At 39.8% G+C, this 12,144-nt stretch overlaps 1 protein-coding gene across 1 annotated transcript; it reads right to left on the bottom strand.

Moving 5' to 3' along the window:
* Window positions 1–10,321, bottom strand: slc17a5 (solute carrier family 17 member 5). The gene is made up of 11 exons (XM_073481930.1): window positions 10,092–10,321; window positions 8,733–8,929; window positions 8,206–8,439; window positions 8,029–8,116; window positions 6,996–7,082; window positions 6,137–6,255; window positions 4,812–4,973; window positions 4,473–4,605; window positions 4,221–4,368; window positions 3,313–3,403; window positions 1–2,193 (listed from the first exon to the last, which is right to left on the bottom strand). Exons 1-11 carry the CDS (start codon window positions 10,174–10,176, stop codon window positions 2,056–2,058), a joined length of 1,482 nt encoding a protein of 493 aa, XP_073338031.1. The 5' UTR covers window positions 10,177–10,321; the 3' UTR covers window positions 1–2,055.
* Window positions 10,322–12,144: the final 1,823 nt, after the last annotated feature.

Genomic DNA, 12,144 nt, shown 5'->3' with positions numbered 1-12,144 from the left:
TCAGATTTGAGCATAGCTGTATATGATGAAGTATTTACAATACATGACAGTGATTTAAGACATTATCAGGAATGTTTCCAGGTTGGAAATGTACGATGATTACCCTCTCAGTACAGTTTGTATATATTTACAAGCATCATATAAAAATCCCTTTCTTCTATTGACACTAATGTAACAGTGAGGTGATACAAAGCAGTGACCAAACCAACTCTTCATGAAAAGAATGAATCTGCTACACTGAACTGTCTGAACTCTTTCACACTAATGTCATAAGGCACAAGTGCATCACATCTTAAATTGTGATGATGGTGCTAACTGTTGACAGAAGTTACATCTAAGACAGAATGTTTCCCTTATGGCTTAAATTTGAGTCACCCCTCTATAGTCGTGTTGTACAAAGAGATAAGTTACATACAGCATCGTATACCTGTGGCCTAATAGAGTGCAAACAGAAAATCCTCAAATCAGTTGGTCACATTGATGAAAAGCTAAGCCGTGGTGACGCTGTACATTTTGACTCGTTAACCGTGCAATTTGAAAGCATTTTCGGTGCAACGCTTAAAAATTGAGGATACACAACCTCAACGTGGTAGATCAATCAATCTGTAAAAAGTAAACTACATCCTTTTTAATCCTTGTAAGATATAAGATACCTGAGAATTAACACAAAAAAACGAGGCCGCGTCCACCAGGAACCTCTTTCTTCACCTTCATTGGAATGGGGCTAACAGCTAAGCATCTTCTTAGTGTTACAGATTAAAAGTATCGTGACCCATGCATCCAAAAGTGAAAATTCAGTCATTATCTACTCACCCCCATGCCCCATGATTTGAAAATACATTTTTTTACATCTTTTCTTAACGTTATAAAACATGTCCTAAGCTATTTCAATCGTTTAGGAGAATGCCGTTTTGCTGTGAAGCTCCAGAAATGTCTTCTGCACTTTGAAACTTCACCTGACTTTCCATCGGCATGGGGGCAAATAGATGATGACTGAATTTTCATCTTTGCATGAGCTTATACTTTAAGGGTTGCTACCTAAAATAAAAGAGGGGTCTGGTGGACATAACCTGAAAAGATGACACCTATTGTTTTACATTTAAAATCCCTTAATAGCATCACATGACAAGTACATATAAAAAGAAAAGTCCACATGAAGGACAAATAGCATTAAAATCATTTTAAGGAGGCTTCATTATAAGGCATTTCCCAAACAAGTGTTTGTGCGTGAAGTGCAGTAACAACGATCTCTCAAAAAAGACGTCATCAAATGTGTTTGTCTAGTTTAGGATTGTCATTTTGGCAGACACTTAAAACACTTAACGCAACAAAAGTGTCAGGCGATATCCCAAACTTTACCCACACAAGTGAAAGAAGAAGAGTATCCTTCTTATCTTTCTTAAGAAACAAAAGTGTAGACTTTCACTATGGCAATAAAACTCCGGAGGGTTTACAGTGGAGTTCTCGGGTAAAAATCTCTGAAGTGCTCTGGAGGCAGAAATACAGACTGAGCCTAGCAAGTAAGTGTCAAACCTGAACACTGAAGAAACTACACTTGGCTGATTTGTCTTTCATAGCTTATTTACCATGGACTCATAAGGCTTGACAATCAGCCAGGCTTAAATAGCTTGTAGCTATCTTGGCTAACTTAGCCCCTAGCTGTCCCTTCAGGTTTAAACAAACCATACTAGCCTGCAGCTATCTAACAAATTAGCAGCAAGATCAGCTTCTTCTGATACTTCCAGGAGATGTTTACTCTGGTTATTTGCTTTGCTCAACGACTATTTCTGCCTCCAAGAAATATACACCTCACTAAAATGTAAATCTTGATGTTCATTGCTGTGACTGTAGATTTATCTGTAAACAGACTTGAGTCACAGTAAAGAACATCCTTGATGGTATTATGTTACCGTTAGTTAGCCGTGCTTTGACAATTATCAGCACAGCTGGTACGTCTCTCACTGGCATTACCCGTTAAATAAACCCATGACAGAGACGTGTACATTTGATGATTCAGATTTGTCAGGTGGATGAGACCGGTTCTTCTTTTCTGCTTCAGTCTCCATGAGAGTAGGTCGAGTGGACAGCCCAGGGCTGCACGGTGCCTCGGCCAAACACGGTGTAGACCAATGCTCCGAACAGCTGGATGGCAGCAGCGATGTAGAAAACGGTCTGCCATTCTTCTATGGTGTTCTAGAAGACAGTCAGCACAGGTAGTAATGAGCACAATAACATGTACTTTGGCACACAAGTGTGTCATTACTGACTTAACTCATTATCTTGTGCAGCCTGTGAAACATTTACGTAGTAAAATCCATGGTGCTCTGGTAGTCCTACAACTTCCTGCTTTCACAAAAGAAAATGTAAAGGTTTGGTTGGAAAATGTATTCAAAACATTTATTTAAATGTTTCTTATCACCAGTACTTCCATTCTTTTGATGGCAAATTTTCAATCACTCATCTTGACGGGGGCAATGTTTGTGTGCCAAGAACAAATGACAAAATTACCACTGAAATTAGAGCCTGACTGATATTATTTTCTTGGGGCCGATGCCGATACTGATATAGCAAAGTAAAAAATCTAATTTTTTTGATTTTGATTTCGCATCAGGACACTAAAACAGTACGTTTCAATGGGACTTTCATAATCACAAACTACCCCAAGCATCTTTTTCTTCAGTATGCTCTGTGGAAATATTTTTTTTCCCCCATATCGGCACATATCGGTCAACATATACTGGTCAGGATCTAATTGAAATACTTCATCATATACATCTATGTTAAAATCTGATTATTATTTCATTTTACAGCCTCTGTCACAGCTTTCAACTAACTAGAGGAACGACATGTTTTGAATGCAGCTCTAATCAACTACCCTCTTTACACTGAATGAAACAAGCAACAAAGTTCATGTATTAAATTTCATTAAGCCAATCAGAAACACTCTGGGTATGACTGCATTCATTTTGAAGGTCTACTGATGCCCCCTGGTGGCCAGATGTTAACATGCTAATCCTTTGCTTACTAAACCACTTAATCAGGAAATGGTGCATCAAGCCAAAGTAAGTAAACCATCTGTTTAGTAAGGGACAAGTGGAGGTCAAGGCACTCACAGTGACCTCTGTTACTATGTAGGCAGCAGCAGCATATTACATTCTGAAAACAATGAAAACGTTTATCTGCTCACCGTGGCTGACATGAGTAATTATGAAATCTTGTCTCAAGTCTTGACTGCTCTGTTCAGTTTTAAAGGAATCAACCAGACTGTGCTGACTGTATGTCAAAGTGTGATTGTTAACGAGAGTTTCTTACGTTACTGGTGAGTGCTCTTGCTATGACTGGTCCCACCATGCCAGGAATGGTGGCAAAGGTGTTGGTGATTCCCAGGAGAATACCGGCATACCTGCAAACACAAGTACATTAATGGTTAAAAGTTCAGAGTCATAACCTGCTAAACCCACTACAGTGTTGAGTGCTGCTACCAAACAGCTCACAACGTAACAGCTTTCACTCAGATTAACTTCATTGTTTGCTGTCAAAAATATCGATCTATCAATACATATCAATTCTGAATATTTGACAGTTTCAGAACTCATTTTCTGCAGCATTGATTCAACGGTACCAGCAGTGCTTTCTCACTCTCTCCTCTCTATTCTAAAATTAAAAAATGTCTAAAAAAAGTGTGATATTTCATGTTTAAAGACACCTTTCTCTGCTCCTAGCTAAGAAAAGAAAAGTTGTATCTCATGTCATGTTCTCTCCTTGTTATATTTCTCTTTTAATAAAAATCGAGATTTATACGCTCTCAATGTTGCTTCAGTTCTTTCACTGTTTAATCAAAAATGGTTTAAAATAACGGTACTTTTGGAGGTACTGTGTCAAAGGAATTTCAGTTTCATGACAACATTAATTTATATCTGGAGGAGATCCTTAACCTCTGTGAAATAGTGTATCAGAGAGTTCCCAGCACTGTCTGCATATATTCATATGATGAAACATTCCTGCTCTCTCAAAATTTTGATTCATTATAACACCTTTTCTTACTCCAAGATAAATTATTGAAAGGAGTGTGGAATTTCAAGGAGCAAAAATAATTCTTATGACATAAAAAAATTATTAGATTTTCCTATAAACGTCTAGGTTTGGTTTTCATGAGCAGGAACTCCCCATTATGTTAACAGTGAGAGGTCATTTTGGTGGAAGAAATTGGTGAATCTTACGATGGAGCGATGTCAAGATGGTTGATGTTGAAGCCAGACGCAGACACTCCGCCCAGAGAAGAGGAGATGGTGAGGAATGTCACAGCCAAGGTGTAGTTACAACCTGTGTAACCTACTGCCACCAGGAACACCGCCGGCCCGATCATACCTACAGAAACAACACGGTTAGGGTGAAAACATCCTCAGAAGTAGTAAACATTACTGGATGACCCAACTCGAGATTCTTTGTTGTGTGATTTTGCCACTTCTTACCAACGAGAGAGAAGGCCTTTCTGACATACACAGTGGGGTAGAGGCAGGTTTCCCGCAGGTAATCAGCGAGCTGGCCGCTCAACACAGCCACCACGGCGCAGCCCAAGTAAGGAAGAGATGACAGCCAGCCGTTCTATTGTGGACAGAAGAAAACAAAACATGATGTGAATTTTTGTTACATACTTTTCATACACATATCATCTGAGAGGAGAAATTATTTTTGACTCTGATGTAGAGTTGAACGTAGATTCTGAGTTTACAAGATGCACATGTATGCACCATGAAGTGATGTCCCTGTCACCACCCACGGGTGTAGATTTTACAGTTCAATGATCTCACCTGCTGTATGCTGAATCCCAGCACGTCATTCATGTAGGTCGGCAGCAGGGTGAGGAGGGTGTAGAAGGTCCAGTTGTAGGAGAAATGAGCCACAACGATGGCCCACAGCGGTCTGGACGTCACTATGGCTCCCCAGGGGATGTGACCTGCTGTGTTGGACAGCTGGGACACACGGCAAGTGGAAAAATAGAGAATGGATTGATTAGGAAGTTCATGATTAAATACTGATAATCTTAAATGACTAAGGAGGAAAGCTACTTTTACTTTAGCAGTGTATCAAATTAGCAGTGAAACCCCTCTGAATAAATGGCAATAGACCTTTACAGGATGTTTTATTCTTTATGTGTCTTGCCAGTCTATACCAAGCTCTCCTCTATGTCTGGTGTGTTAGCTTTTTCTCCCCCTGTTGGCCATTACAATTTTCTTTTACTATTTTTTCTTTGTCATATTCTGATTTAAAAGCACTGGGACTGCCTAAACCAAGCTGGTGTTTTACGGCTGCTGTAGAGTGCACTAAATTAGAAGATAGACAAAGATGCCACTGTTCAATTCCCAGTTGAGATGATGAATCATGTAGTAGAGTTTACCATTATGTGAACACATACAGTTGGCAGGTCAGTGTTGCTTCTAAATGTCAGAATAAACCGCAGTGTAATGGTGGTTGGTATCGCCTAACGGCTGAGTGAGACAGATAAGAGAAAACAATGCTGCAATACACTGAAATGATGTAACGTTGATATCTGATAACTGAACTGGAGCGGAAATGCCTGCAGGCGCTCTACCGCTACTGTCTTAGCAAGAAGGTAGTACATCGTAAAGTATGTCAAAATGATAATTAGGGTAATTAATAACCGCTAAATATTCAAAGAAAAAAATCTTTTGACTTCGTCTCTTGGAGTGTATATCGTTTATTTATCATTGTTATGTTATTCATTATCATATACTGTGGGTCCTAATTAAAAAACAACTAATGGAAACAAAGAAAAAGTAATAGCAAAATAATTTCCTAGCAATGCAAGTCATGCTTTAACCAATAAATTAACATTTCAATCACATTTCATACAATGACCTGTCTGTATATTTTATAAGTGTTTCATATTTTCGAGATGTTGTAAGTTCTACCTGAAAGAAACGGCACTAAAGAATTTTTCTGGAATTATTAATTGTGACTTATTCTCTGGTCACATCTTCAGGACAGTTGTCAAGTCTAAATCTACCCTTAAGTACACGAGTGGTGTTGGATGAACCAAATAAACCATTTCCATAAACCTATGAAACCTCTCTGTTGTGTTTTTATTGTACATGTGATCTGTTTCTGGCATTACCTCGTTCTTTAGTGATGAAGTGATGTATATTCTTTCGCGCTCTGATATCCGAGGGTGAGTGTTTGGACTGTCGAAGGCGAGAAATGTCCACAAGACGAACCACACCAGGCCAACAACACCTGGACACAAAAACAAGCAAGCAAGCTCTCATTTTATCACACATTAACAGCTGTGGCATATACTTTATCCAACACGACCTTTGTCACATTCAGGATTGTAAGTAGTCAGCAGATTCATGTCTTTAGATGCATAGGTAATGAGGATGTCATTAAAACAGGGGTCTGTTTCCTGAAACTGAACTAAGTTCTTAATAAATCATTATCTCTTTTTCCCTGTATCCACTGAGAAGAAGAGTTTTTTTGTTGACACCAATATCTGACATCTGTCCAGTGGTTTAGAGATGGATTAAATAAGTAGCAGTGGCAGCAGCTCACCAGGCAAGCCAACAAGTAAATAAGTAAGACAGTCTGCAGTGGCTCCATCTGTGAGCACATTTTCTTGTTCAGAATGCTAAATCATCATTTCCACAGAGCAAAGAGGAACAAAAGAACAGACATTGGAAACAGCTCGTCTGAAGCTTCAAACACAGAAAAATAACTCTGACTAATCAATGAAGAGGCCGCCTGAGGTCAGAGAGAAAAGCTTCTACGAGCATAATCGGCAGTGACTTCATTATTAATCACATTATGTGCATCAGACAAGATGAAACTTCATCTGTAATGTTATATGGTTTGTCTTTAAGCACAGGGTTCTATGATATGAAGTGTCCATAACTTGTTCATGATGATAACACTTTCAGGTTAACGAATAAAAGTAACTCTATCCCGACCCTCCACCGGTGACACCCCAGGTGTATTACCAAATACATAGAAGACGTAGGTCCAGTCCAGGTAGAAGCAGATTTCACCAGAAAGAGGGAGAGATATTACCGTCCCCAGCTGGGCTCCTGGGATAGAAGAGAAAAGATAAACATTTACATCCTACAGTCTCAATGCACATGGTGAAACTACTGAATGATGAATACACACAGAGACATGAGTCAACACTAACAATAATGCGATAGATGATTTATTAGTTTGTGTTTGATTGATTCATTAATTAATTGTTCAAATAGCAACTTAACTGATAAGTTTTTCACTGTTTCCTTTGTGTTGACATTGTACCTCCTATGTCTTTGTGTCTTGGATAGAAATTGATGAGATTTTATTGATATCAATTCTGCTTATCGGTCCGATTCTTTATCTATTCCTTTATTGATTCCTGATCAGTTTTCTGTGTCAAAAAAAGGTGGGCCTGCCCAGGTTTACTGCATCAACAGAAATGTCTGAACACACAGTAGAAAAAAGGCAGCATGTGAAGCCCCACCGTTTAAATTGTTACCGGTTCTTTACTGGAACCAGTTCTCGTTTCCCATCCCCTTTTATTTGCAAAACATTTGCAAAATCAATAAATGCTAAGCTTGCCTGCAGGGCACTATTTTATTAGATTAGGACATTTAACAGACATTCTGCTCCTTTTTTTAAAAAAATTCATCAAATTTATGCAATTCCTGGAATTTAAGCCCATCTTGCATAAAAAGATGTGACAGCATATTGCTGGTGTTTCCGTCCTTACTTGAAATGATCATTTTACAGACATTACAGCTAGCACCTTTGCCATCTTTCTTCCTGAAATGAAGCCATGCTTTAGACCGTTTCTTTCTCTCTGCCATATATTCATGTTACAAGATTTTTGCAGCGTAGACACAAGTTTGACAGCATTGATTTTCAATACGCAACAGTCAGAAAACCATGCAAGCATTGATAAAAGCAACTGATAAGCTTGGAAGCATACAATGTCAATGGATCAGGCAATTTGTTCTACACTTGTTCTCGATTCCCAACCCTGCTTACCAATGTAGGATATTGTGAGCAGTCGGCTCCTCTCCAGCGGTGGGGCCCACGCTGCCCACATGGCGTACATCGCAGGGAATGTAACTCCCTGAAGACAAACACAACGAAAACATCAACAGAAGTGTACTTTGGCTGGCTGTCTCTATCATGTTAGAATGTAACAAACTGATCCTCTACCTCTCCTACTCCTTCCAGCACCCTGACAGCTATGAGGTAGGTTGCACCCAGGTCAGCAGCCACGGGGGTGAGCAGTGTGAAAATTACAGTGCCCAAGATTCCAAAGCCCAGCAGCCACTTGGGTCCATAGCGGCCGGCCAGGTAGCCCCCAGGAATCTGTGTCAGGATGTAGCCATAGAAGAAGGAGCCCAAGATCCAGCCCTGTGTCTCCGAGTTCCAGTCGTACACACTGGCCTGTGAGGGGGCGGATTGACAACAATATCAGGAATCAAGCCAACGGAAATATATAGAATAATGGCAGTTTGTTTATCTATGCACCTGTGTACTCCTGTTCCTCCTTATACAATTATCTTTACTTGAAAGCCCTTATATCCACCTCTTTCATGGAGTGTAGAAGCATAACCAAAGCTACCACACATATACAGGAGCACACACCTAAGAGCAGTGAGTATAGCAAAGATTTAGGTCGTGGATTATGTCCTAGCCTTGTTACGTCACAGCTGTAGAGAAGTGTTGTCATCGCTCACCGTGTGGTTGTGTTTGGGCCGCTGAGGGTTGGCGTGAGCTGGACACACCGAGCCGCTGTGGTTGGTGCTGGCCTGGCGGGTGTTGTTAAGCATGTCCACCATCGCCACACTGAGGTTCACCCGCAAGGAGTACACCACAAAGAAGCCAAAAGATGAAAGGAGCGCCAGGCCATAGCGTGATGAACAGCATACCGGGGCTACAGGGTGAAGGAGAGAGAAATAGAAGCAATGAGATGACTGTGTGCCTTATTTTCATAACTCAACATCAGCGTGTTTTGTGTAATAAGGTCCAGCTACTTGCAGATATGACCGTCATTATGTAAACCACTGCTCCTGTACTAAAACTGTGAGTAATAATCTCTTTACCTTTACATAAAACACAGTGGCAATAAACTCCAGTGTCCTTATCTAGAAAACATAATTGGAAGCTAGTATAAGTCATGTTTAAACAAGGCTATTATAAGCCATGTTTAAACAAGGCTAAGTTGCCCAGCTGGATCCTCAGCAAACATTCACAACAAACAGACCCTCTTTCTTACAGTTACAACGTTCATGTACAGACTTTGCATGAACTTTAAACTGGCATTTTCATCGATCTGACTCCAGGTATGTGAGCGTGACACGACTCACAGCTTAGGTACCCTGTCTTATGAGCTCATGGTCCATAAACTCGTGACCCAGGCTTGTAAAAACAGGGTTGGTGTGGAAAATGCTGTTGAAAGACAGAACCATGCACCCTCAAAGCAGAGCCATCTGTAAATGTAGCTGATTTAAACATTGTCATGATCAGCTTCACTTGTGAGAACTGGCAGATGCATAGCAGATGGACACAATAATATGGACACCTAGAAACAATACTTTGACCCAATAAAACAGCTCTAAGATCATTAAAACAATGTTAGTGACGCTTCAGGCTAACTTAAAGGGGAACTGTGTGGTTTGAAGGTGTTGTCCTTAATGATTAGTTTGTTTATTCAGTCATGGAAACAAAGAGAGTTTGCTTATTTAGGCATAAAACTAAAATCAGTCAATGAAGAGCTTAAAATCTCGTCCCCCAAAACTACACATTGCACCTTGAATGCTAAATGTTAACAACACTGGTCTTTCTAGACGCTTTACATCGTGTTATATATTAGACTGCATGATATTGTGCATTGTTCATGTCATCATTAATGATTATTTGCTGACTAACCATAAAAACTGTCATACGTTTAAATAAAGGAAACAGAAGTGAGAGGATGTCGCTTCCCTGTTTTCTCAGATTTGAGATATGATGACGGTCACGTTACCTGAAATGAACCCCTCGCACAGGGATATTATTGTTATTAGCGAGTTAAGCTAGCTAAATGTTTCTTTCACCTCTCTGGGGTTTGTCTTCGTGTCCTCGGTGAAGCAGCGGCGTCTCCTGCTCGTCCCCGTCCGTGTCCGACCCGTACCGCTCCATGTTTCAGTCACTGGTTGACTACTGCATCACGGACTGAACCAAACAAGAAAACAACAACAACAACAACAACAGCAGCAGAAGAAGCGGCTACATGAACAGCAGACACTTGACTGGAGCCTCCGGTCAGCTGAGCTCAGCTCGACACCACACAAGCTAAGGGCCGTCACGTGACGAGTAGCGCCGGACCGGAAGTAAGGATACACAAAGTAAAGCTAGCAGCCGTGAATGTTTTTGTGTTTTTAATTTTCGTTTTGTTTACGTATGCTGCTTGTAAATATTATCAGTTGTGTTCAACAATGATTACGAATTTTTATTTGAAAAAGCTTTTTTTTTTAATTTATTTTTTTTAAACCTGCCCGGACCGGAAGTAAGGAGCTCTGAAGCCACGCCCCGGTAGGTGTTTCCCTGATGTAAACAACATTTGTTCTCATCTTCATGAAATGTACATAATTAATTTAATTATTATTTTAGCAAAATACGACATTCATAAAATGAATTGGCTTGAAAGATTGCCCGTCTGTCACACTTTTAAAGTTACAGATTTGAAGTCATATTTGACTTCCATTGAAAATTTAAATCTAAAAAAAACAATTAAACTGTGTTTTGTTGTGTTTGGTTTTGTTTTGTTTGTTGATGTGACTGGAATTTTGAACTTGTTTGTGTGTATTTAATGTTCTTGAAAGAATGGAGAGAGACAAATTATTTCTCTGATCACATTTGAATTGTGCCATGAATCACACATATGATGTTTGTCAATTTAAAGATAATTTTTCATCTAAAGAAATTTGCAGTTTGTCATAAAACTAATGAAATATAAGTCTGTGAAAATTTGGAATTATAAAACATTGGAGTATGTGTTTTGCCCAAGACCTGTAGGAGCCAAAGGCCCTGGCTGTCTGTGTGGCATCTTCTTATTGGTAATCTTATAAATTGCAAATTTGTCCAATAATATGCACCTCGTAAGTACAATTAAAAAAGTCTCATAAAGGCAACTCGATGGTAAATTTGAGGTCAATATACAGGAGCATAAATGTTTCACTGAAATGCTGTCTGCAGCTATGAACAACAAAGGAAAGAGTTCTGACCTTTTTTTTTCCCCAACGTGATCCATGTAGTTCTTGTTTCCATCTAATCGTATTAGACTCAGAGCAAGAACCAAAGACACAACAACGTGCTCATTATATTCCTGTTTTGTGCTGCAACTCCTGTGGTAGGAAAACACATGTAGCGCAAAAGGGCAAGTCTACACAAGACAAGGCCGGTGGAATAGCAAATAATGAGGGGTAGGCTGAAGTTTGTACAGCTTTTTTCTACTCTATCTGAAATACAGAGGCAGTATACTCCACTGAGTCAGGGGTTTCTTACTGGTCTGGTACTATCAGAGAGGTTCTTGTGTAGAAAAAGGGCATGGAGTACTGATTCCTTACAATAAGATCATGTTAATTAAACCTATGTGGTTGCCATGATAACATTATGTAAAGGATAATGCCCGACGAAGTGTCCATTATTAGGAATCAATTGACATTGTTTAAACCTTTAAAAGTGTTTTGAACCTCGGTAGTTACTTGACATTGAAAATAACTTTATTTTCAGAACCCAATAAAGAAATCACACACGTTTTGTTCTTGTACAGGGATGAATGGACAGTACACTCTCCCTGCACACATTCACATGTAACCACAGAATCAGATGATTATGTGGAAATTATTAATTTGCTGTTGAATTTAGTAGCAGCTCAGCTGTTTGTCTCTGGGCTTTATTTTCTCGACCACAGATAGAGGGACAACCAAAACAGAGATCCTCCTACTGTGGACAAAAGGAGAGAGACAGACAGGCAGGAGCAGGCAGACAGATACAGTGAGGTAATGACGTGGACACAGAGACAAACAGGCTTCTGTCAGCCATGACGCAGGAGGCATCACACTGACTTTCAGGATAACATACGCATGCACACGTGGACGACGTCAC

This window comes from Pagrus major, chromosome 15 (assembly GCF_040436345.1).
Source record: "Pagrus major chromosome 15, Pma_NU_1.0".
In the NCBI taxonomy this organism is placed as follows: domain Eukaryota; kingdom Metazoa; phylum Chordata; class Actinopteri; order Spariformes; family Sparidae; genus Pagrus; species Pagrus major.
Note: the sequence above shows the minus strand (reverse complement) of the source record. Positions and strands in the feature narration are given on the sequence as shown.

What these genes read in the sequence shown, in the direction of transcription:
- slc17a5 (XM_073481930.1), bottom strand. Translation starts at nt 10,176, where the DNA reads ATGGAGCGGTACGGGTCGGACACGGACGGGGACGAGCAGGAGACGCCG. An exon ending in AAAGGCCTTCTCTCTCGTTG is followed by an intron (nt 4,369 to 4,472) that starts GTAAGAAGTGGC and finishes TTGTTTCTGTAG; the next exon opens with GTATGATCGGGCCGGCGGTG. An exon ending in CATCTTGACATCGCTCCATC is followed by an intron (nt 3,404 to 4,220) that starts GTAAGATTCACC and finishes TTGTGTTTGCAG; the next exon opens with GTATGCCGGTATTCTCCTGG.